The sequence below is a fragment of the Ciona intestinalis genome, chromosome 4 (genome assembly GCF_000224145.3).
Source record: "Ciona intestinalis chromosome 4, KH, whole genome shotgun sequence".
Lineage (NCBI taxonomy): Eukaryota > Metazoa > Chordata > Ascidiacea > Phlebobranchia > Cionidae > Ciona > Ciona intestinalis.
In genome coordinates this window covers 4055959-4081167 of record NC_020169.2, presented here as the reverse complement: position 1 = coordinate 4081167, position 25209 = coordinate 4055959, and the positions used below count along the sequence as shown (strand labels likewise).

Here is a 25209-nt window from a genome sequence, read left to right as displayed (position 1 = left end):
GCATCATATAACTAACTATTACACCGGTTGGTACAATTCTTTTGTTACTAAGCTTGAACGAATTAGGTTACCTATATGGTCTTCACAAACAGTTTGACTTGAAAATTATCTTAATTATATTCTTAGATATTTTTATTTCTCTTCTGATGAAGAACGCCTGGCGATGCTGACGCTTTCAAAAGCTTTTGATACCGGAGTACCACAGAATGCTTCGGTTGTTCAAGTAAATGACAATACATTTAATAAAGGGGGGGGGGGGTAGATCTGACACCTGTTCATTCTATTTTTTCGTCCCATTTGGTAGTAAACAAATAACATTAAAAGAATCATAAAACCGTATCCTCACGACTCCCAATATACCGTTGTTATTGGTTTAAAACACGATCAGGATATTTAGATAATGTGTTCTAAAGGTGTCCCGTCTTCCCCCACTCTACTATACGATTTCTATTTTAATCTTAATATACGAGTTAAGCTTATTTATCCTTGGTGCGAACCCAGGTTTTATATTTTATCTACACCTCGTGCCGCTTACAAGTTACCACATATTTAATTTAGTAGATGATCCCACAGGATTATATGAGCAGGCTATCTATTTCGAAAGGGCGATACAGCGACAAATCGACGGGCGTTAAAACACGCCTTTATTGGTTAAATTATATCTACAACTAGTTGGTTATTCACGTATTCAGAACATGAAAAGCTAGTTTAACTATACTGCATTTTAACTGGTATTTAATTCAATAGAATTTGGGGTTAGCTTCCAACTTTTCTCTCCGGGAATTTATGATGGCAAAGGGTTGGAGATTGGACGTTGGGGGCGCACTCGCTTTTTGTGGAGTTTCAAAAACGGAAGTGTGTTCACATGTAAGGCGAAATAGTTTCATATTTGCTGCTTAAAATATACAGTATACTATGGAGTAAGATGAACACCGATTGGCACTTAAAATCCCGTATACAATTACCAAGGCGCTTTTAGCACTGTGAAGATAAACGGTTACATAATATAGTAAATGTTTTTTGTTCACTATACTATATGAGACAATAAAGCGAATAAAAAAATATTACTATATTACCGTATTTTTATTATATTAGGGTTGTGTAAAATGGGCCATGTTTTCATTATCTTTGCTCGTCCCATTTGGTATATATAGTAAACAACGAGTATTTACAAAACTATTTAATCACGGTAATCCCCGGGTAACTGTTAAAAAAACAAACAGGAAAATATGATAGTTAAGTGTCAATGGTGTTCATCTTATATCCAACAACTCTTTTTAAATATGCAACCTTGTATAAGCGATGTTTATAACTTCATCTACACGCAGGTAAACTTAACAATGTCGTTGAGCAATAGCCTCGGTTTATGTTGGACACTTAATGCACAGAGAAGACAAAGCATACCCGGATATCCACATGGAATACACCTTATTTTCATCACGTATCAGGTAAAAGTTACAATGTAAGATAATCTTACATAGTTTGTTGGCTATGGGGCATATCATACTCATTTGGTAGATACAAGTCACCCAGGCATTAAAGGCGAATTCATATCCAATGAAATAAGTGAAAGAGTTAGCATGGGTCAATACAAAGCCTACGCATGTTTCTTAAAACATAACAGTTATCACTTTTAAATGTGCTATCACATAATTTCCACATCCAGTTAGACAAAACTGATCAGTTATACAGAAGAAAGGAAAACATAGAAATCCACAAAGTTACATAATTATGCGGTATATATATAACTCGTAAGGGGGCACGAGCTGTATGAAACATAATTATATTCACTAAGTCGTTGCCCGCCATGCAAGGATTAATAAATTATGTTCACTCATTCATTCATTTGTTTATTCATGTAGTTATTCGTTTATTCAGTTTTCATTTACCGATTAACTCATTCACTTTTCATTTTAAACACATCAGTCAGATTCCACTGAAGACCCGATAAGCGGAAACTCCGAAACTGGAATTAAATTTCAAGTGCACTCACAAGACGAACCGCCTCAAGTCGAAAGCTTGGGGCATTCGGTTGGGGTAGGGTTGTGGGCTTCAGTACAAATGCATAAACAAGAAGTAAGTGATATGTTTGCGATAGTTATTTTTTACCTGCGCTGTATATACTATATATAAAGGACCTGTCTAGAGTATTAGTAATTGGTAAGCGGGCACGAGGTGTATGAAACAAAATACCCGGTACAAAGAACGACTGTTGTTACCCGCCACGCGAGCGTAAATAAGTAACATTTATTCATTTATTCATTAGTTTAAACCACGCTTTCATGCCTTTTTTAACGTTTAAGTTTTTCCCTTTCAGCCCCGAATATTAATAAATACGCGACGTATCTCTTATTCAGCGCTTACTATAACAACGAAGTACGTGGTACACGTGAGCAGGCACGAGGTGTATATGAAACAGAACAGTCGTATAACTAAGTTACCTGCCGCACGATGATAAAATAAGTTTCTACACTATTTAGCTGCATAAAACGTCGGGATTTTGTTGGTGTAATATTCCGTTGCCAACAAACTCTTATGCTCATTCCATACAGCTAAGTCATTTCTTATTTATCTAGAAATCGAACATGTACTCACCATGGGGGGCATGTCGGCCTTCGAACGAAAATCTTCGGTTTTATTCCAAGTACACACTTAATGCATGCTTAAAGCAATGCTATGACACTTTAATACAACGTAAGACCTGTATTTTAACCGTTTTGGTTTTACTCTAAATTTTACACTAAGATAAAACAGCATCAAATAACGTAATATCTATAACCTCATATTACATTGTATATTTGTATATAGGCTATAACACGAACATATAACTTAGTGTTACACGCATATTACTAAAAATTCGTCAACAAATTGGCTCTTTATATCTTACTCTATAGTGCTAGTGCTATAACACTGCAGATTCATTTAGTTTTTAATGGTTATACCATAGTACTGAAGTGACTTCAGTATACTATGGTTATACTGCATTGAAACACAGTTACAATACAACGCAAGCTAATCTTAACTTAGTTGCCCTAAATATCCATTCACGAACGTTTGCCAACAGATTACCCAACTATGCCTAACTATGATGCTATAACAACTGTATAATGCTTAGACTGGAGCTTCTACTACAAATGTATTGAAATGCACAACACAATATGCGGCAATCTTAACTGACTTTTTCCTTTGCAGAAACGTGTAACTGCAGAGGGCCTTTAATGGAATATAACTATGAAGACGTTGTAGAATGCACGCCGATACAAGTTCTTAATTGTACAGCGCCTGTCAGATGTAATTATTGTTTTGTCGCTCTAAGTTACTGAGTAGGCTGTTTTGACGCTTGATTCTGCTGTTCCATAGGCGGGTCAGCTTCACTCAAGACGAATATCAGCAGGCTTGTATACATATTGAACATTCGTTTTAATAAGGCTGCGCATTATAAGAGTAATGCATTTACCACAATGTTAAAAACTCGTTTGTGCTTCTATATTGTCACAAACTGATAAATCTTATATATTGGACAATAATGACAGTCACAGTAAGCTGTATATAGCTATTCGTGTTTTGTCGTAATTTACACCGATTTGTTGTTCTTAACTACTTTAGTCAAAGAGATACAACACAACTATGCTACATTCTTTTCAGACGCAATCGAAAGTAGTTACACTCCCCAAAAGTGCGGGTGTTACCAGCCGTGCAACGAAGTCAAATACCAAACTACTCTATCTTATTCTTCATTCAACCCGGTAAGTAAATCAAATGTAAAAGTTTAACAACCTGTAATAACTAGAATAACGTATAGTACTGTGGGGTAAAATGGGACACCTTTAGTACTTATATCCAAATATCCTGACCGTATTTTTAACAATTACAACGGTCGTGAGAATACTACCAAATGGGACGAGAAAAAGGAATAAAAAGATGTCCCATCTCCGAACCTAGTATCCTTCAGTTACAGTCCAATATTCTAACCACTGCTGCGCCTGAACATCGCGGGACTTATTGCCAGACCAAAATATTAGGTCTAACAGAATCTCTCTTTGCCAGAACAGCTCTATACTTAATCTAATACCACACTTTGTGTCCCAGAAACATTCTGAGTTCTTCGAAAAAGGAATGAATTTAAGCAGCGGTTACTTAAGCGAGAACTCAGTTGGTATCTCTGTTTATTTTGATGCACTATCGGTAACGAAACACGTTGAGAGCAAAGCTATTACTGAGTCTGCACTTCTTAGTAAGTTCGCTTTATTACTATTTCGAGATAAAGTACTGACCGAGGGGTAAGATGGATACGGCACTTGTTGTCCAATATTATATTTACTGATCCTGTTTTTAAAATTTAATAACGCTCCTTTAGAGGCGCAAGGATATTACGGATTATCTAAGTTGTCAGCAATTGAATAAAACACTAAAATCATATTCACCCACAAAATTGCACACTTGTTAACTCGTAAGTGGGCATACGGTGTACGAGACAGAATACATTTGTTATAACGACTGCCAATGACCACCCACGCGAGGATAAATAAGTTATATATCACTTAAAATTATTGCATTTTTACTTACGTTCCATTTCCAGGTGACATCGGTGGTCAACTTGGTCTCTGGGTTGGGGTGAGCGTCGTTACTTTGTTTGAACTTCTGCAGTTCCTTACCAGGCTATTGTATAGCGAGACGAGACACCATACAAGAAAAGCACACAAGGGAAAAAGAGAAAAAACAAATGACATTCCTATTGAATGAAAATTCCTGATTTGCCAGATAGAGAACTGTGCCTTCTAAAAGTAAAGTTACTCATGTTTCCTGATATCCACAAGTATAGTCGCCATTTGTTGTGTCTTTAACTGTGCTTTTACAAATGTATGAAAAGCATGTTGCAAGAAAACGTATATTAAATATATGAAGCAAAAACTATGGAACGAATAGTAGATAAGTAAAAACACAGTGTTGGTGTGGGAGCATAACTGCATTTGTGAAAAGGACTTTTGTAACATTAGATGTTTCACTGCATTCGTAACGTCATGTCGTGACGTAGTTTCTTACGTCATCGCTACAAATTAAATAAAAGTCGTCGAAGTTCTTTAGTGATCGCTACCCCTCTAAGCTTCCATTCTAACCCGTCGAAATCTGCGTCTTCGATTCTTTGCTTCTGTGACGTCATCTCGTCGTCATTGTCCTCGGTTCTACGTCATGAAAAATTACGTCACAAAATAAGTAGCAATGCAGATATGTGGGCTGGGGTAAAATAGTCCACGTTTTTATTCTTTTTTATCGTCCCATTTTGTAGTAACTAAATAGGTTAAGGAAATATGGGATAATATGGGTTAAAGGTGTCCCATCTCATACCTAACAGTAATATATATTGCATATTAATTTACTTACACAAAATGTGAATAGAAGAGACGCTCAGTGAGTGCACATATTTGACAGAAGAGAGCAGAATTAATCCTGGATACATTTCCCTTCGTATCTTTGTTATTAATACACACAAGGTCACGAACATGAGACACTTGTTCGTCATTGATGCAATTCGAGTGTACGTCACGAAGCGCCCGCTCACATTCCTATGACGTCACAATATAGTAGGCTGGAGCAAGTTGGTCTATGTTTTTATTTTTATAGATCGCTATATTAATATAGGTTTACAGTAGGGTGGAGTAAGATGCTCCCTTTTCACATTATTTTTTATCATTCATTTGGTAGTAATCAAAGAATATTTCCAGAATTATATAACCGTATCCTCATGACTCCAAAAGAGCGTTGTTAGTTGTTGGAAAATATTGGATATTATGGGGAAATGATATCAATTTTACTCCGACATAATATAATTAATATAGATGACACTAACTTTAATGTCTAGAGTTGTTTTCACTTCGACTGATGTGTCCTTGGATTTCCTCTTCTGTAGCTGCCGATCGAATGCTTGTGAATATAACTTGAAACGACGTTTAGTGATGACGCAATATTTGGATAAATACTGAGCGGGTGAAAGACCTGGATTTAAAACAAGTAAATATTTTTATATAAACGGTTAAGGGTTAGAGGCTGCATGGATAAAGGCCTTAACTAAGTGTTAGTAAGAGTTTTAAGCTGTCTTTTTTAGTGCTGGGCCCACTGGGTTGGATCATGGCCTACTCAATGCATTGACCAAGCCATGGTTGGAGCAATGTCCGTTAAAAGTCTGGCCAAGGACATATATATGAGCACAGTCAAGCATCGAACCTGATAACGATGCAAATGGCTAACCACTGATCCACGCCGTTCGTATTTAAACAAGAGACTGACGATGCCATTTTGTCGAAAATTTTATATTTTATCCTACAATTGGTTGGACTCGATTTTCTGTTACGTTTTAGTAGCACCTGATCTTTACTGTATTTTTTTTACACAAAAACCGTCTATGGGCACAAGATCAGTGTCAGATTCACGAAATTTATACCATTTTTTTACAGCCAAAGTTAAAGGTTTTTACAGCCAAAGTTAAAAACTCACCTTCAAGTTCTCTTACGTCCATAGGAATCCAGAATCTACAAATATTACGCGATAACGCCATACGACCGAACAACCACGGTTGGTTCTTTATTTTCTGCAAAGTAAGGTAGGATAGGAATATGTAAACCTAACAAACTTTACAACCAGTGAAGATAAACTAAAAAAAGGGAAAAAGAAAGGAAATAGCTACACAACGACAGTCATTAAAAAACGCTATAAAGGATAAAACCAGCTTAATACGAAGTGCAAGTATATACAGTAGGTGAACTTAATGTTGAAACCTGTACATTACTGTTACTTGTAACGTTACGATAATACTTGCCTCTTCTCTGAGCTTTAACGAAGCCATACTAGCGGAATATACTAGTGGAATATACTATACAACTTAATACAAGTATACAACTTAACCCCAATAATCAGTTAGCACCTATCTGAACTAAAACCTATTTATTCAAAATTACTAATAAACACCATCGGAGGGATGTACGTTAAATTCAGAGAGCATAACGAAACTATATTTAACGCCAAATTAACGGCTATTTGGACTTGTTTAATGCTAAATCATCACCGAACTGTTTACTAACAGAAAAAAAGTAATTAAGAATTTCTAAAACCTCTGTTTAATGATATTTTACTGCATACTTCACTCGAGTAATCGAATGAATGTTATCCTTATATTGTTAATACGATCACACAGACTTATAGCGACTGAACCATATATCGCTTCCCAATCAAAACAACCATTTCCATCTGTTTTCTTTGTCGGATTCGTGACAAAAGGCGTAATGTCAATAAAATCTCGCAATTGTCACGTTGTTATATTCATACGCGACATACAGACAATAATGAACGTGGATGCGGTTAGTAATACTCCGCGATGAAAGCGAGAAAAAAAATGTAAAATTTGTGTTAGTTTGAGATACAAGTATATAAGAAACTTCTATCTCAACCTGGTGTTGCTGCAGCCACGTTTTTTTAGTGATATATTTTTATGTTGATTTTATCTATATCGTAATATACGTGTGTCGTTTGGCTACCATGATTATTTTTAGCAGATATTTTGTTTTAGTTTGGTCGACAATAGACAATTCCATTTTCTCGTCCCATTTGGTAGTAAAGAACATTTAAAAACTTATACAACAGTATGCACACGAATAGACCGTTGTTAATTGTGTAAAACACGAATAGTTGTTTTGATGTTATGCGCTGACTGTGTCCCGTCTTGCCCCACGCTTATTATATATCAAACTTATATTATGCCGTTTATCCACTCACCTCTTTGCATTGTTCGTCAAATAACTTCATGCTGACGACTGCAGCAGCAAGGTCGGTGTTATCTCCTCGTCTGTTCATTATTTCACGACGTGCTTCTTCAATAGGGTCGGGGGCCTGGGGTGCAAAATATATCAATTTTTGCCAACAGTTCGGTAAATACTAAGCGCATCATAGTTTATTCGATGTTAAAAAATCGTACGCTCGAAGCGGGCTTAATTTTGTTTCGATGCACATTTGTCTTACTATGGGCATGGGGCCATGAACGCCTAAGGACTGAATACCGCAAATGCCTGTTTTTCATTTAATTTTAAAACTTACGTTTGGATCGTATTCGAATAATGGCTCCGGTTCTTTCTTCGGAACTTCTTTCCTTTCTCTCTTCTTTTTCTTTTTCTTCTTCTTTCTTCCAGGAGAGAGAGATTTCCTGGACTTTTTCTTCGCGGAAGCGGAGTAGGTGAGGTCCGAAGGAACTTTAAACTCCGAGAGGTCGGGAGGTAAGAGCAACTTCCGGACGTCTTCGTCGTTCGGTTCTTCGTATAAAGGAGGTGCAGGAGGAGTGGGAGAAGGAGCAGGAGGAGTGGGAGTGGGCTTCAATATACAAACGAGGAAATTATGATAAAACGAAAAATTAAAACGTAACTGCAGCTTGTAAATAAAAATATAGCAGGGTGGGGTAAGATGCATCCTCAAAACTCTAAAATACCGTATTTTTCTTTAAAATATGGGATTTAGGTCCTAACCGTATACCATCTTACCCCACAGCACTATATTTGTATTGTTTGTTTCTTTTGTATTTTTTTACAAGTAACCTAAAGTTGTTGTATACTCTGAACGCGAAAGATATTTAGTATAAACCCAATACGTTATATTAACCCCCTGTTTTTATGATTGCACTATTTACTGAGCCACTGCGAAATGTATTGCAAAACAAGTATTCGTTTTCGATCGTGTGTAATATATACAACTGGTTTAAAGTTGCATGTTTCTAAACTGCGCTTTTCTATCGCAGCTTTCTCACAAAAAAAAGAACAAAAAAAGGGGAAACGTGTTAGCGTTCTAACTATTCCTGTTTCTAAAACATTGCAATTAACTGTTTGCGTTTCGTACTTGGCACCAAATGAGACAGAAAATATACATATTCTTGCACGAAAGTTTCGATACAAACAGTTGCATCAAATATTGGTTATCTGCAAAACTCCGTATTCTACTCTTTTCCCTATCTTTTCAGAAAAATGCTTGCATCTGTTATCCTTCTCCTTGCTACAAGCTACTTAGTACTATGGTATTACAACAATAACCAGACTATCTCAGATCTTACACACAACTGTACAAAGTTGTTTTAAGTCTTGTCATCTTCGCTTAATATCAAAGCATATCTCTTTCATCTGAACACGAAAACAAAATTCCAGATCTCGACTTTAATCGACCGCCGACGACTGACTACTATATGTGCTAACAGTATCCATCTTACCGGTGTCCTCCATCTTATATCTACTAATATTCCTGTTTTTTCTATATAACTACTTGTACTACTAATAGAAACATATTTTCTTGCGTATGTAAATATTAAATCAAAACCAAATATTTTGAAATGAGTTATTTTAGTCTCGTATTATCCCATCTTATTATAACGGTAAAACGAAACCTAACAATAAAATTATTAACGCCCTAATACTCTTGCGTCAATATATCCATATGTATTCGTTGCATTGTTAATTCTTTTAGCGTTTGTCAAACAGCTTAACAATGAACTTTTTCCTAAAACCTTTAAAACCAAACTTTGTTAACTAAGGTTAGGTACTACTCAAAGTCAAACACACCCGTCTCTTAACTTGACTATTCCATCGTTTTTCTAAGTTTTTTCAACTGGCATGCCGTGGAACCTCACTCGCATATAGAATATAATACGATGGTCTGTTTTACCTTTTTTTTCTAGAGACTCAAGTTACTTCCTCTTCTTCATATCTAGCTGTATTCTATTATATTCTACATGAGTGAGGACCTACACTCCTACAGCATGGCTAGCCACAGTACCTATTATTAATCGGTTACGATGCAAGCGCGTATCGACTGAGATACGATTTTTACTATAAGAGCACAACTATTAGGAAGCAGTGCTGACTACAGACTACACAGTTAAACTCGATGATTGAACAGAAGTCGTTGAATCGAGAGTTCTTAAGCGGTACAAGTACTTGCACACATTGTGGCAGTTAAACACTTCTATTTCTTGGCACTAGACCAGTATCGATTCAAAGTTATAAAAAGGACTACATACAGTGCTTCGGTAGCGTGACCAAATTTGATGGATTCGGGATTAGGTAACTATAACCAGACACCTTCCGCAACGTATTTACGTTTATAAATCATACTTACTTCGCATCACTAGATAACATACTAATAGGTAGCACCTGGGATAAAAGGTTAATAATACTCACAACATAAGAGTGAACAAACTACAGTCTATAGGTGAAAATGTGGCATAACCTTCAAAAATATTATGTAGTTTTAAAATACACATTCACCTTAATTTCCTGCTTAGTTTCCTTGAAGACTAGCTCTGTGTTAACCTTGGTTGGTCCCGGGGGTAATGGAGGTGGGTCAACTAGTTTCTGTGGAATTTTTTAACATGAGCAGTTTTTTTAATTTAGAATATCTAATATAAAATTACTAAAAATTTGATTTAAAATGAGTAACTTTATAATGGCTCATGTACTTTTGCGTTATAAACTGATATTTATCTGTTCATACATTTTATAGTTCTGGTAACTAAAAGTGGCACGAGGTGTATGAAACAGAACACTTCGTTAAACGAACTTTGTTGCCTCGCTTTGCAAGTATGAATAGGTGCCATACATTCATAATTTAACATACTATATAACGTATTGTATACCTCTGATACATCTGTTTTTTCCACATCTACTTTGACTGGAGGGTCTTCTACTTTGATGACATCATGTTGAGGAGTGATGTCACTATGCTCATCATTGGGAACAAGGAACGTCACGCGTGGAGGACTTTTGTCTCTTGCATGATTATCATCATGTTTTAAGATGGAGACCGGAGACCTGAGAAGAAATAGTATATAACAGTTCTTAAATGTATAAGAAAGGAACATGCTCTAAAAACAATGAGTCTACAAGAATATACATAGGAAAATAAAAAATTATCACTCACAAAGTTACTTCATGCTTACTTGTCAATTTCAACTTTTATCACTTCATCATCATCATTATTCCCATATTCTTCATCCGAAACTATGGGATCCACGATCTCCTGTTACGATAAAACTAAATTTAAAATCCACTAACGACTAACTCATAAGACCTGAAATTTAGGCCAGTGTTGACCTGCCATTCTACTGAAATAGAGCAATGTCTGGTTAAGTGTTTTGCCCAACAACACATACGCTGTCAATGACAATTTCCAACTTACAGGAATATCTGGAGACAAAACCAACTCTTCTCTGGGTCCGACAATATCAACTTTCTGCACAGTAGGTACAGGTACCCGTTTCACTGGAAGTGGTTCAGGAGTTCGTATTTCGACACGAATTCCTCCAAAATCTACGGACTCTTCGCTACCATCCATCTCCACTGTTGCGTATGCTGCGTTGGTTCGACCACTAAGCAAATCTGTGCTCTGTGGGGTAGAGGAGATTATTTTGAGCATCTGAACTGTGGTATTTGGGAAATAAATATACACTGTGTGGTACAGAAAAGTTATATTGAGTATTTGCATTTGGTGCTGCAAAAAATGTGTATTGAATATATACATTGTATAATTGTATATTACAGAAAGATTATATTTATTATCCACACTGCTTCATTAAGTTATTAAGGACATGTTAGTAAGAAAATAAATTGTTAAATGTTTTTTTACCTGATAAATGATAGGAGGAACTGGGAGAAGATCTGTATAGAAATAAATTAAATAAAAAGCCATAAAATAAAATTGTTTAGAATCGCTTGGTTTTGAGCATGGGGCCCTTTTGGCTATTCTTCATCAGGGTCTAATGTTACTTTATACCAGAGAAGCAAATAGTCCTCTCTACTATTACAATGCTTAGCAGCATTATTTCTCTCTCTCTATATATATAGCAGCATTACTTCTATATATATTACACTGTTAGTAAAAATAAATGCTTGATAAGCCGTTCTTTAACAGTTACCTTGTTTTTCAACCTCAGGAGATTCAGGTCTTGATTGAATAGGTGTGGGTGTCTGTTTAATTCAAAATGTTTAGATTTTCACAATAAATAGCTAAAATAAGAAAATATACAAAAAATATTAAGTACACCAAACAAATCAAACGCTGGGCAGCAACGAAATTGAAAAACGATTTGATTTAATTCCACTTCTGGCTTTTATTTTTTATTCTGTAAAAATAAACATAATTTCACTTGTTTTTCACTACACTTTGCAATTACAATAGCTCAAACTAAAAGACATATAACCTACTAAAACTAGAAATTTCCAATTTATTCTGATACACATATACAACCTAACACTTACATACAATAACACTTGTAATTCATCTATTATTGATATCTCCTAATCCTAAGCTCACACCTCTAATCTTATAACCTTACAACTTTTATCTTTTAAAAAAAGCCAAAGAAAATGCAAAATATTACCGAAACAGGTAAAATCACTTATGTTAGATTGAGCAAACAAGCAATCAGGACCTTACAAAATTCTACTAGTTCTGTTCATGCTACACCATCTATATAAAGCCATATTGACCACCTGCTGTGTTTACTTTCCAACACTTGAAATGGACAGATTGGACATTACTCATCTTACTATTCAAGCGTTAAGTTATAACAGCTATCTATCCTAGCAACTAAGAGGCTTAGGTTAGGTTTCTATTTACTAACTTAGTTTTAAGGGCAGTGACACAAAAGTTATCTAACTGTCTTCGTAGCTTAGCAAATACAAGTATTTGATCAACTCTCAGAGTAAATATCTGGCACCGTAATTTAATAAAGTCCCTTTCTTGTTTATTGAGCTGATGTTAAGGTTAGATAAGATGTTTTCAAGATTCCAAAAGACATATTGGCTAATGAATATCTACATTACAACTTCAATGAAAAATACCCAAAATCAGTATACAGTTCAAGCTGTTAAAAATGTTGTAAAGGTATTTGCAAAACACGTATAGACCCTGTTGATTGTTTATAATATCTTTTATCTGGTATAAAAAACACCTATACTTCATTTTAATAACATACATAAACATTTATAAACATTCAAAAAGTTACATAATTTTTTGGGTGGCAAAATTTATATAATTATGCAATGGTATATAACTCACCGGTGCTCTAGGAATCTCTGCATTATCTACTTTAATGTTTTCCCCTTCATCATCTGTGGCGAGCTGGTAAGATACTTCAGCTTGTAGTCGGACACCAGCGTCAAGTTCTGTCATTTCAATAGAGTTGACAATAATATTTAAAATGTAACCATAGAATACTGGTTTAGATACAAATACTATTGACAGCGAATGTGTTCTTGCGAAAGACTTAATAGTAATTGCTTCAACCAAGCAGTTACTCAATGGGGTATAGACGTGTAACGAGCCAACCATGGCTTCACGTGCCATAGCATGCCATGGTATACGACTTCACCCAGATAAAATGCATAATAGCTTTATATAGTGAAGATCTTTAATTAATAATAAGTTTAACACTAACCATCATCTTCATTAACTTGTGTTATTTCATCCGCAAGTTGAGTTGGTTCATCCTGAACTTCAGTAGCTGGAATGTCTTCATGTAATGTATCTATGCTTACCTAAAAGTTGGAAACTATCTGGTTAATTTATTTATAATGCATATGTTATGCTAATTTTATAATGAATGTTTTTTCAATAGTTATATAAGTAAAGAATTCTTAAATTGATAAGATAGGTATGTATTCAATCTTCATCATGATATTTCAACCTATTTAAACAATAGTACTAAAAATTTATGTGTTAAATATCACATGTGAAATATCATATGTTGAAATATCATATGTTAAAATATCAATATCATTTGTTTCATTTGCTGTAATATCAACTTTTTCAGTTAATGTACATATTATTGAAAGAATAAAGAAGGTTACCATATTCCGAGCATGAGGTACTTCAGGTTCAGGTTCAGTCCAAGCTTCTTTTACTGTAGCAGTAGTCGGTGGTGGTTTATGTTCAGTACTGTGGAGTAATATAGTAAAGTTATTACAGAGTAACGAAGCTAAAATATTTAAGTTTGTGGTAGTTTAAGCTGTGAAGCAGAGGCATTTAATTATAAACATGTTTACAGAAGCTCTGCAGGATAGTGGGGTAATGGACTAACTTTGAGCTAATTCCTAGGTCGCATGAATATAACTGAAAATAGTGTACAACTAAATGAATTAAAAAGTCCTATAGATAGTTGGATAAAATTAGTAATTACCAACTTTGGCTTAATTAAAGGATTTACCTGTTTGGTTTGTCGTAAACTTTACACGACCTCACAATGAAAGTGAAGCGCGGAGAAACTTCTGGCTTATTACGCTTGGATGATTCTAAGTATTCACGTCGCTAAAGTAAAAAATCCATTATGATTACAGTTTGGGGGTAATAAACTAACTCTGACGTTAATTCAAGTTCCCTTGTGCAAGATCCTATCTTTATAGAAAGAACTATGAAAAGTGATAAAAATTGCGGCAAGGCAGAACAACAACAGTGACTGCTTATGGGTTAGAGTTACCGCATGTTTTAATTTGTAAGTGATTGTTTTTTAGAGCAATCTATAAAGGACCACCGGGTTGGAGCAACTCTTATTAAGTGTCTAATACAAGGACACATACACGATACACTTAATAGTACCAGTGTCAAGTATCGAACCCAGTATCCTTTGGTTAGCTCCTTGCTACTGAGACTAAGTGTGGATGCTGGCTGTATAACAAGTTACAAACTCATAAAAATTTACCATGGCTATAGCTGACTTGGGTCGTTGGTATCTCAAGTACCGATTGTAATGATAATAATGGAAGTGGGAAGGACCATTAGTGACTTGCAAACCAGTTGATGAAGTAGGACGATGTGAACTGCTGGATAATGGACGGCAATCTACTGGACAATGTTCACAACCTGCCCTGCTGTTCCTTCTATTTGGAAATTTACATTAGGTTAGTGTTACTGTTGGGGATGGGCTTTTATAAAGAGACAGGGATCGTTAGACGCCCATTCATTTGAAATATATCCAATTTGGTTTTATATGCTTACAGGATTATGCAGTAAGAAACCCCAGGTTTGGTACCAACGGATGTGGTAGGGCTTCCAGTTTATTGAAATCCAAGCACTCAAGGCCAGAGTTGGCATTTTAGCACAGAATGGGTGAGAGCTTACAACAAGAAACAAATACTTTATAACCCAATTTTTGGGTTGCATATTGTATACAAAGAAACATTTAGTTTGTTTATGAACGTGGATCCATACGCATACATCTGATTTATATGCAGGGCAAGCAAAAAATACCCCTGGTCTTTACTATTGCATTCCTAGACATTATAAACATTATGTTGAGTTATTTAACCTGTAAACTTGTGCTGAAGCTGGTCTCATATGATCACCTGCAGCTGTACTTTCTGAAATACAATGTAAAACTATTTATTGCCAGAATATTATTTTTTATAATATGAAATCATATGTACTATTAATAAGGACATATCAAGTATCTGTTGTTAACTCTGTTTAAACCATACATGTTATTCTGTTATAACTGATTATTTTTTACCGGTGCAGATTTTATAATATTTAATTGATTGCCTAAATATTTGATTGCTATGCTTAAACATTGATAATTCTAACAGATAATACAAATTCCTTTACTTAAATTAAAAACGTTTTTTTTTGTATCAAAAATAGTGAATTCATAGGCATACTACACCTCCGCTACTTATTGGTATTATTGCAGCATCAAACTTTGTTTCTTTCATTAAATGATTCCGTCGTGCAAAGGGTGCACTTTGGGGTCTAGGTCTAGTCCTGAAAATATATTTGAATAATTTAAAAATGTCGAAGTAATTGTTGTTAAGTGTCTTTTACTCACTGAAAATTTTAATTCTGAAACATAAACCCTGCAAGTTTTTTTTTTATAATTTCCTACATATATACATTTTGTATTTATATTTTAAATAAATCTTGCCCAAAGACACATGTGCCTACAAAAGCATAGGCATCAAGCTTAGAACCTGTATCCTCTGTGCTAGAGGCAGATGGCTAACCATTGGTCATTTTATCATGATTTAAAATGCCAATGGTCATTTTATCATTATTTAAAATATATACATTGTAGGCTTACCTTGGGGTAACTCTTCTTTGATAGTTACGTTTATCAGATTTAACACTAAAGGTTCCTTCATCACTTACAAAGCCAGATTCATCACCTGAGGTATGAGAAAGCAAACACATTATTATATAATGGGTATACCTTCTTTTATATATGGGGTGCTCATTTGTTTTTGATAAGCGAGAATATACTTTAACACAATTTAAAAAATGCATTGAAAACCAATGGTATTCATAGTAAATGAAGAACATGTAGTCAGTACATTTGCATAAATATTCCCAACCAACCTTGGCTGTTAAAAAACTTGTGAAGATAAAGTTCATTGCTCGGTTCTTGACTGATAATAGATTCGATATATTCGTGATTGAAACCTTGGAGAAATTCACGCTGTGTCGTTACTCTTCTCTCTAGCATCCTCTTGTGGACAGCCTCCATCACTCGGCGCTTCTGCTTCTCTTGTCGCTTGTTCGGACCCATTAGGGTGGGTCCCAAAGTTCTAAAATTGTACATTGGTTAATATATAGACTGTATAAAAAAAAGTTTTTTTTGAGTTATATTATGTTCATTCGGCAGAATATAAAAGTTCATAATAAGACCTTGCACGTGCAAGACTGTTATTTATAGCAAGCATACACAATTGTCAAAAAATAGCATGCAAAATGCGTACATTTTTAATCCCATTAGGAAATCAAACTAACTTCAGTACAGATTTGGTTAATTTTTAATAAAAAGGTTGTGTGAGACAAATTACGGTCTGCATGGGCCTATACCCAAATGTTTCAAAAAAATAAAAACATTTGAAACAAAAATGCTGATATTATTTCAACATTGTTACTTGTGATCATTCTGCCGATTGTGTTGGTGATCTAGAGCTAAATTATCAACTTTTAGTTGCGGTTTCTTCTTGTCCGAATAACCAAACGACAGCCATGGACTTGCTTGGTCAAACATATCAAAAAATTACATTGCATAAAAATAATTAAAAATAGTTGGACGGGCGAAATACTGCTACGGATTCTAATTTGTAAAACAAACATAAAATGTAAAGAAATTTATAAAACCAATACATAACGGCTATTTATGAATTAGCTAGCAATTATACTATTGTAGTGATAGAAGTTAAAACACGTACTATCGTACTATATACTGTTGTTTTAGAATTCGAAATGCTACATGTGTTTATTTTGTTTTGATAGAAATGGCGTCCGCGTAACTAGGTCTGTTTATGATATTTATGTTTGTCATTTAAGGGGACATGATCACAGATTCAAAGTTATAAATCATTTGTTTTTGCATTCTTCGGCCCATTTTAGAATTACTTTGTATTAAACAGTGTAATGTTGACCCTTTTAATTTAAAGTCTATCGACTATCTAACCAGTTATCGCTCGAATTGCATCGTCTGTGAATCCCATGAGCCCCATGCTGACAGATTACACAACTCAGTTTAAGAGCTTGCATATTGCTTCATTGACCGATTAGGACTACCTTGTTTTCGAATATTTCTTATTAAATCACTGAACCGAAGATCTTCCGTTTACGAGGCATCTGTATAGTGTGTATTGCTCTGCGTAACAAAGCAAATTGGCATCGTATAAAACCCACATCCACGGTAAAGCATTCAAATTGGTTGGAATACGAAAGTAAAAAAAATGGTAGATTTATAATCAATTTGTACGCTTACTTAAATATAGATTTATCAGGTTATATTAACCAGTAAACTCACGCAATATTCTTTGTTTGCTACAAAACTGGTTGATTGAAAAAAATCTAAAAATAAACCATCTTACCCCCCAAATTTCATAGTAATATAAATATATGGTGTATATTTTAATGTGAGTGTGTAAAGAGAAATACAAGGTTGCGTGCAAAGCAGAATTTCAAAACTAACAAGAGACGGCATTGTACCAGATATGGTGGATTGACTTTGTCACGTAGTCAAAAGAAAGCAGATCGTAGCTGCAATGACAAGGGACTTCTACGGACCGCAGCATACCACGCATGTATATGAATGAAATACTAGTGCTAAAGCAAAGTGGGTCAGGACTTCTTCAAATTATTCATTTCCAATCATGCTTATCAACTCTTGACACCGATTTCCACACCAGCTACTGAAGTGCTGTTATTTATTAACCACATAAATATACAGGGTTTATGCGTATACATGAGCAGATCTTTGCTCATGGCTTTGTTTATTCCAGAAGCCAATTGCTGCGGGTGGGTGTAACGAAAAATAACAAAAATACGCAATCCGTCTCTGAAAATAAGGGCCACACATGAATATAAGAATAAATTATCTATACAAACGAAAGTTTTGTACTCATGTTTTCAAATTGTTCGAATTGTTTGTTCATTGTTTTCTTGCCATTTTAACCTCTGCATGCGTTTTCTCCGTTGCGTGTTACCTCTTCAAAGAGAATACGCTCACGCTGCTGCACAAGTTGTAACTTAAGTGTAACTGCGCAGAACACCCTTTGTTGATTGTTATGTGTATCTTCTAGATTTAAATTCCCGTTCCTAATTTACCGTATCTTTGTTTTCGATATTCCTTTAAACATTCGGTGACCGAATCAACAGTTATTTTGACGCTAATTAGGGAGGTAATTTATCATTTCACCTTAAGTGTAAAAATCCTACAGTTCACACCAATTATTGAGGCAACCTGGACTTAACGACTAATGGCATTGACACGATGTAATCTTGAGCGATCGTGGAGTTGAACTTATGTTGTTCCCCATTTAATCCGACTAAAAGTACATTGGCTTTCCCTACAGCAAAGTTGCATGTTCAAACTGTTTATAATTTGTAAACAGTCGTACTGCAGAAACCGACGTGTTTTAACGTTTTTGATGAGCAGCTTTTTATTTATTTTTACAAGTCCGCTTATTTATTATTCGCCCACTCTGGCAGCTTATGCATTATCCATGCATTGCTAGATGTAATGGTTATACTGCCCATGTGCGCCAGAACGGGTGTTTGGCTTGCAAGTATGTTTCGCGATAAGAAAGTACTTAACACACGCGCCGTGGTGCGCCTGTAGCAACTGACAGCAGGAATATCTTAACGTTGAAGTGGTCACTAATGAGTTAGATGTTTAGTATCGCCTTTCCGACTGACGTGTCTCAGTGCGTCGAAAATTAAAACAACTTGTCGCGTTTGCGGCAACGAAAAAGTAAGACGGAAGAGAGAAAAAGCACTCGAGCAAAGTTCTTTCATTTGCATCAAACAGTTTAGAGTTAGTGCTTCGTCGCGAATTAAAGACCGAGTTGATCGCTTTAAGTCAATTTCAGTTCAAGCCAGCATGCATAATTTATAATACGTACGAGTGCGGGGTTGCCTACTATCAACTGTATTCATTCAAAATAGGATGGAGAAGTGTGAGGATTCAGGAACAGGCACTTTACTTGAAAATGAGTTAATTGAGACAAAGAATCATGATGGCAGTAAATCTATCTTCACCCGTGTTAGAACCTTCGTTGCTTTTTTATCGCTGCTTCAACTTGTACAAGTTATGGGTAGCGGGTAAGTGTGCCAGTATGGTGTGTTTAAACATGCCTAAGCCGTATTGTCTCATTTACAAGCATGTTCTAAAACAACAGTAATTTTGCTGTTGTTTACCGTGTTTTCATATTTATAAAATAGTGGTTCGGGGTAAGGTGGGACATGTTTTTCTCGTTCTATTTGGTATTAAATAAACAATAACCATGCAACTATATATCCGTATCCTTACGAATCTATAGACTAGAACTGTTAATTGTCCAACATACGATCAGGATAATAAAATATTTCGTACGAAAGGTGTCCCATTTTACCCCACAGTGCTATAGTTTAGACTTACATTATTTTCGTTAACATATTTAAAAAGACGCAACGTTTAATTTGAATTTATATTTTTTTAATAAATATACACTTCAAATCTACTGCTGTATATTTAATTAAACGTACCTCAAAACGAATTAAAAAAAAACTAAACGACACAGATGGGCCTATATTATTTTGGATTTATATGTTTTTATGGCTGAACCAGGTAATTGCCTTTCCAATACGCAAGGGGCTGTTATTTTACGGTCAGGGGTCGTAAACCTGGATTAAAACTGTCAATCTAAAGTTACGAACCCTACAGGTACAATAAAAGTGCTCTTACATCAATTGAACGTCGATACCAACTAACTACCTTCACTGTTGGAATATTACAAAGTTGTTTTCATATTGGGAACCTCAGTGTTATTCTCTTCGTTAGTTATTTCGGATCAAAATGGCACAGGTAACACTTCTATAGTGTATTAATTTTGTACACCAAAGCGTGATGTTCATACATGGACTATATAGTGGCTAACAATATGGGGTATAAGTTAGGGTAGTATGGCTTATATGTTTTCATTCTCTTTTTATCCTCCCATTTGGTAATAAACAATGAATAATTACAGAATTATATAACCGTTACCTCACGATTGTAAAAGAGAGTTGTTAATTGTTAAAACGCGATTATGAAGAATGGGATAAAATGTGCTATATCGACATCCATCTTACCCCACAGTACTACAAGTGCATTTCTTTTGGGGGTTTAATTAACTCTGGAAAAATAAAAGCAGGCAAAAAGTAAAGTTTATAGGCACCAAAGTCGACCGAGCTGTCATTTCAATTGGATTTGCTGCACTTAACTGTGTCTGACCACTTTGGTATAATTCGGTTATGCCCAGCTGGCAAAACAACAACGTAGAAATATGTAGTTTCACATTCTATTTTGTTCATTGCTCATGACGCAGGATTTTATGTGTTTGGATAAGCCGGGAATGATTGGCGTCGAAAGGTGTTTCAATTAAAGCAGTTTCTATTAAGATCAGTTTGAATTTAAATATTTACACTTTTTATAAACCAGGAATTGACGTTTTGGCTATGATGACAAGTTTCGTTTTTATTTGAACTTTTTTTGTGGTAAATATTTTGTAAAGTAATGCTTTATTTTGTATTACCATTTAGCACCCTAGAATGAAAGGATTTGTGCGCCAAATTTGTTGCACGCTGTTGCAAAAGTTTAATTTCTAATTTGTATTGTTTTCGTAGGCGGTGCGTAAGTTGTTTTTCTTTTCAGGCCAAGGGTTATTGCATTTGGGTCTTTGATCATGGCAAGCTCCTGCGTTATGTCTGCTCTGCCGCAGTTCGCTGGCGGTAGATACGGATCGAGGTATCTCAAGTGCGAGGATTCTGCTATGTTTATCGATCAAACAACAGGCACGGGCGAGCCATACTTGAATTTGCCAGCGCCGTTGAATGAGACAAAATATCAATCAAGATACGATAGTTTGAACTTGCCCGATGTCAAAATGGCAGCGGGGGATGAAGCTAAAATTAAAACTAGATTTCACGCATCGAGTAAAATGATAAACGAACCATCAACGCTACGAAGTGAAAGTTTTGATGAACCGGTTACTCTTTGTACGTCTGGCCCCCCCGTGCTCCCAAGCACAACAGAGAACAAAGCACGCCGTGAAAGTGACATGCACAATTCATCTCTCTACATATTTATCGCAGTTGGAAATGTCCTGAAGGGAATCGGACATGCCCCGCTCCACCCATTAGGAATCTCCTTTATCGACGACTACGCTACACCAGCCAATTCAGCTGTTTATATCGGTGAGCTTGAATACATTAATATTCAACGCGGGCGGCCTAAAAGAATGTTTAGCTACGTAGAAGGTCAAACTAAAGTATTAACCTTTAGTTTTGAAGGATAGGCATTATTTTTTCCGGCTATTTCGAAAAAGCACTTCTGTGGGGTAAGATCGTTAGCATAAAATACCTCGTATTTCCTAACCGTGTTTTTAACAACCAACACACTAATTAACGTCGCGAGGATACGGTAGTTTAGTTCAGTAATATGCCTTGTTTACTACCAAATAGAACGATAAAAAAGAACGAAAACATATAGACCGTCCTTATCCCACCTACTATATTTGCATTTAAAGCTAAAACTGTTGGACTACAATTCGGGCATGGAAAGTATGGAACAGAATGATTTTATGTTTTTAATATAAAACTACCTCTTTTTTATACGTTAAGCCTAAAGCAATTACTAAAAAAACCCAGATACGCAGTTTATAGCCAGACAGTGTTCTACGGTCACACCAATATTTAATTTAAGTTATCTGCTGGTAGTGGCCATCAATCCACACCTCGCCACGGACGCACAATTTCCATTGGGGTACCTTCTCGTCCCACGAAACTCATATTGCAAGCTTGCCTTTTTCTCGTTGTAACAGAAAAAGTTTGCACTCAAAACATGGCCCATTCCCCCGTATTTAGTACTATGGGGAAGATATATAAAGTTAGCTAATCGTGTTTTTAACATTTAACAACGCTCTTTTTTAGTTTTATGGAATTAAACAGGTGCATAATTCTATAACTATTTTCTGTTTACTATACTCAATGAAACTTGGCCCACATTGAATATTGTGTGTTAACACGTCTATCCATCTTACCCCACACTATACATCCCATAGTTTATTCAGTTAGCCGAACAAAAGGCCACGTGCCGCTTGTTTTTAAACGCTTTCTCATTTACTTTCAACTGCTAATCTAAACTGTAAGCTGAGTTTTCAATCAAAGACCATGAATAGTGAATTAGAGCATTTTGTAATAGATTAACTTGTAACAGTATAAGCGCTCCTCAAATCAATGGTTTTAATCAACTCTGGTGTCGGTTTTAAATACCAACTGAATTATACATGAGTAAAAGATACGAAATCTTACAACGTTAGCTATATGGCAACTTTTAAACGTGCGTCACTGACCACGTAGGGAACGTAATACGCAGATAATATCTAAGTGGGGATTTTCAAACTTTTAGAACGTTTTTCCTGGTACTTTTGTGAATTTTGGTTTAATAGAACAAAAATGATAAATAATATCTTATAGATTCGGCCTTTAAATGTTTTTTCTCTCTCTCTAAGATAATTTATTGTTTGATAAAAAACCTTTAAATTTTCATTTGGTTTTACTTGAGTGTATTTGCCTGCTGCTCACTATTTTTTTAAGAGTTTCAATGGCATGTGAGAAATAATAACCATGCACACGCAAGATTTCTCCGGGAAATGCCGTATTCTGCCTCAACGCCCCTAAGTCAGCCGAAAAAGTCTAAATTCCTTGAAAGTATATAACTAAATTTGCTGCTGTAGTTTTACCTATTCTCAAATTACTCCTGTGTCAAAAGTCAAATGCCCAAGAGTCCAAGTTAATGGAGTGTAACCACAGTGGCAGTTTGTCATAGACACCTCATTATGACATAATACGTGCGGTTAACCTACAGAGATCAGTAAACATGTTAACAAGGTCTTAGCGGTTTCTTATTATTGCTGGCGCGTGTGCAAACGTGACTTTTTAGGTAGGTATATGCCAAGGTCACGAAATAACAATGAACAATGCCCCATTCCATTGGCAAACGCAATATTGCACTGTTTTTTTTTGTAAAAAAAAAAAAAAAAAATTTACTTTTTGCTGGCTTATGACCAAAACAGTTCCAATAAATAATAGCTCCAATCTAGTGGTCACTACTATTTTATGCAACATTTTCATTCTATAAAAAAACACTATGTTTAATCACTACACTGTATTATATCGGTAAGGCCAGGTCTTGATTTGAAATAGCATAACTTTAAAAAGTAAATGTTGTTTAAGATAACACAACACTTGAATTTAAGGTGATATGAGTTTAAGTGTCTCGTAGGCGTTTCGGTAAACCTAAAATATATAGGTAGGGGTATAAGATGGTCCATATGTTTTAGTTTTCCTTTATCATTCAATTTGGTGGTTAACAAAGAATATTTAAAGGATTATATACCTGTATCCTCACGAGTCTTAGAAATGGTAAATGTTTATTAGGGATTAAAAACACGATGTGCTATCGGTATCCTTCTTACCTCACAATAAGTTAATTTACAGAAACCTTTTTAGTTTTGATAAGCTTCAGAAACAGACTTGAGGTAAAATTTTCCTATTACTAAATAAACACAAACATTAACTTTGTATGAAGCAGGGTGTCGGGTTTCCAACTTGTTGTTATTGCCTGTTGACATAGCAAAACAACTCAGTGTGGTGTATGTGCGGTTAATTAACTTCAAGCAATTATGACAGAAGCTTAGATTACTTCCGCGACTCGCCCACTTGAAAAGTGACGGAAGTCTTAGTGCTGACATTGTTCAATTTAAACTTTAGGGTCATGCAGAGACATAGCAAGTCACAAAATCGCGCCAACTTGAAACAAAACACGACTTCTGTAGAAGTTTTAGGCTCGCGGGGGGTCATAGCGGCGTTGCGGTAGGGGCACCTTTAACCTGTGCCGTTGGGTGTTAAAAAGTGGAGAAAAACATCATTTTGCACATGCTGGTGTGTTGCAAAGTGAGGTATAGAGGGAGACGTGACACTTTTACCACGTAATATCCAAATAGCCTGGTCGCGTTTTAAACAATAAACGACGGTCTATGAAAGTCGTAAGGATACCGTTTTATTATTCTTTGAATGTTCTTTGTTTACTACCAAATGTTTCGATAAAATAAAAATGAAAAGGTGTCCTTTGTCATTTTCCACTCTGGGCAAACTATTCACAATTGCAATTTTTTTGGTGACATCTTTAAAGCAAATAAAATTATTTAAATCAGCAAACAATGGGCCACGTGGCGTTGGTTTTATTTTATTTACTATCGTTTTGGGTTTCTGTAAAGGTTAACAGTTTTGCTTAATCCGTCACGGCAAATGATTCAAAGAGGCGCTTGGCGAAACGTTGACGCGTATTCAGAGGAAAACAATCAGCATTGTACTCCCTGACTGTTTCGTCACAAGCCTATAAATTATTTATAATTCTTTACAATCGACAGTGTAACATATATAGCGGTGGAATCGAGAAGCACATTCCGTTTTCCGTTGTGGTAAAACTAAGAATTCCCTTTGTGACGTCATTGGAGCAATTGTTTCAAGGCGTCGAACTTTTTAGTTTAAGTTTTAAAATTTCATATAAAGACAGTTGTCAGCCCGTCGGATATAAAGTCTAAATAATTCAAATCCAATTACAATAAAGTGACAATGCAATACCATATATAGCTGTAACTTATACCGAGAGAGGTATATAAAGTG

General features: G+C 35.5%; 3 protein-coding genes across 3 annotated transcripts in view; 2 read left to right on the top strand and 1 right to left on the bottom strand.

Annotated features, from left to right (window-relative positions):
- LOC100187340 (acid-sensing ion channel 5) overlaps positions 1–5183 on the top strand; it is a 9206-nt gene extending 4023 nt beyond the window's left edge. Inside the window, exons 5-11 of the mRNA XM_018811775.2 lie at positions 1329–1448; positions 1927–2076; positions 2577–2694; positions 3193–3291; positions 3646–3746; positions 4090–4234; positions 4580–5183. Of these exons, the coding sequence (XP_018667320.2) occupies positions 1329–1448; positions 1927–2076; positions 2577–2694; positions 3193–3291; positions 3646–3746; positions 4090–4234; positions 4580–4743 (897 nt within the window). The 3' untranslated portion in view covers positions 4744–5183. The remainder of the gene's footprint in view (positions 1–1328; positions 1449–1926; positions 2077–2576; positions 2695–3192; positions 3292–3645; positions 3747–4089; positions 4235–4579) is intronic.
- On the bottom strand, positions 4877–17137 carry LOC100186521. Its single transcript, XM_018811774.2, has 22 exons — positions 16920–17137; positions 16372–16580; positions 16097–16181; positions 15683–15780; positions 15329–15380; positions 14723–14900; positions 14231–14331; positions 13875–13962; positions 13463–13562; positions 13084–13190; positions 11939–11990; positions 11650–11681; positions 11203–11409; positions 10964–11043; positions 10661–10835; positions 10293–10379; positions 8086–8355; positions 7768–7881; positions 6493–6586; positions 5849–5994; positions 5383–5564; positions 4877–5183 (listed from the first exon to the last, which is right to left on the bottom strand). Exons 1-22 carry the CDS (start codon positions 17033–17035, stop codon positions 5051–5053), a joined length of 2706 nt encoding a protein of 901 aa, XP_018667319.1. The 5' UTR covers positions 17036–17137; the 3' UTR covers positions 4877–5050.
- A 2098-nt stretch (positions 17138–19235) lies between these two features.
- The window catches only part of LOC100178047 (solute carrier organic anion transporter family member 2B1-like), a 13920-nt gene continuing 7946 nt past the window's right edge, over positions 19236–25209 (top strand). Inside the window, exons 1-3 of the mRNA XM_018811816.2 lie at positions 19236–19605; positions 20207–20347; positions 21176–21717. Coding sequence (XP_018667361.1) covers positions 19451–19605; positions 20207–20347; positions 21176–21717 — 838 coding nt within the window. The 5' untranslated portion in view covers positions 19236–19450. The remainder of the gene's footprint in view (positions 19606–20206; positions 20348–21175; positions 21718–25209) is intronic.

Bases quoted from the DNA above. Each gene is read 5' to 3' on its own strand.
- LOC100186521 (XM_018811774.2), bottom strand. From the start codon at position 17,035: ATGTTTGACCAAGCAAGTCCATGGCTGTCGTTTGGTTATTCGGACAAG. The intron at 15,781-16,096 runs GTAAGCCTACAA...ATATATTTTCAG, and splicing joins CAAAGAAGAGTTACCCCAAG to GACTAGACCTAGACCCCAAA. The intron at 7,882-8,085 runs GTAAGTTTTAAA...TTTGCACCCCAG, and splicing joins TATTCGAATACGATCCAAAC to GCCCCCGACCCTATTGAAGA.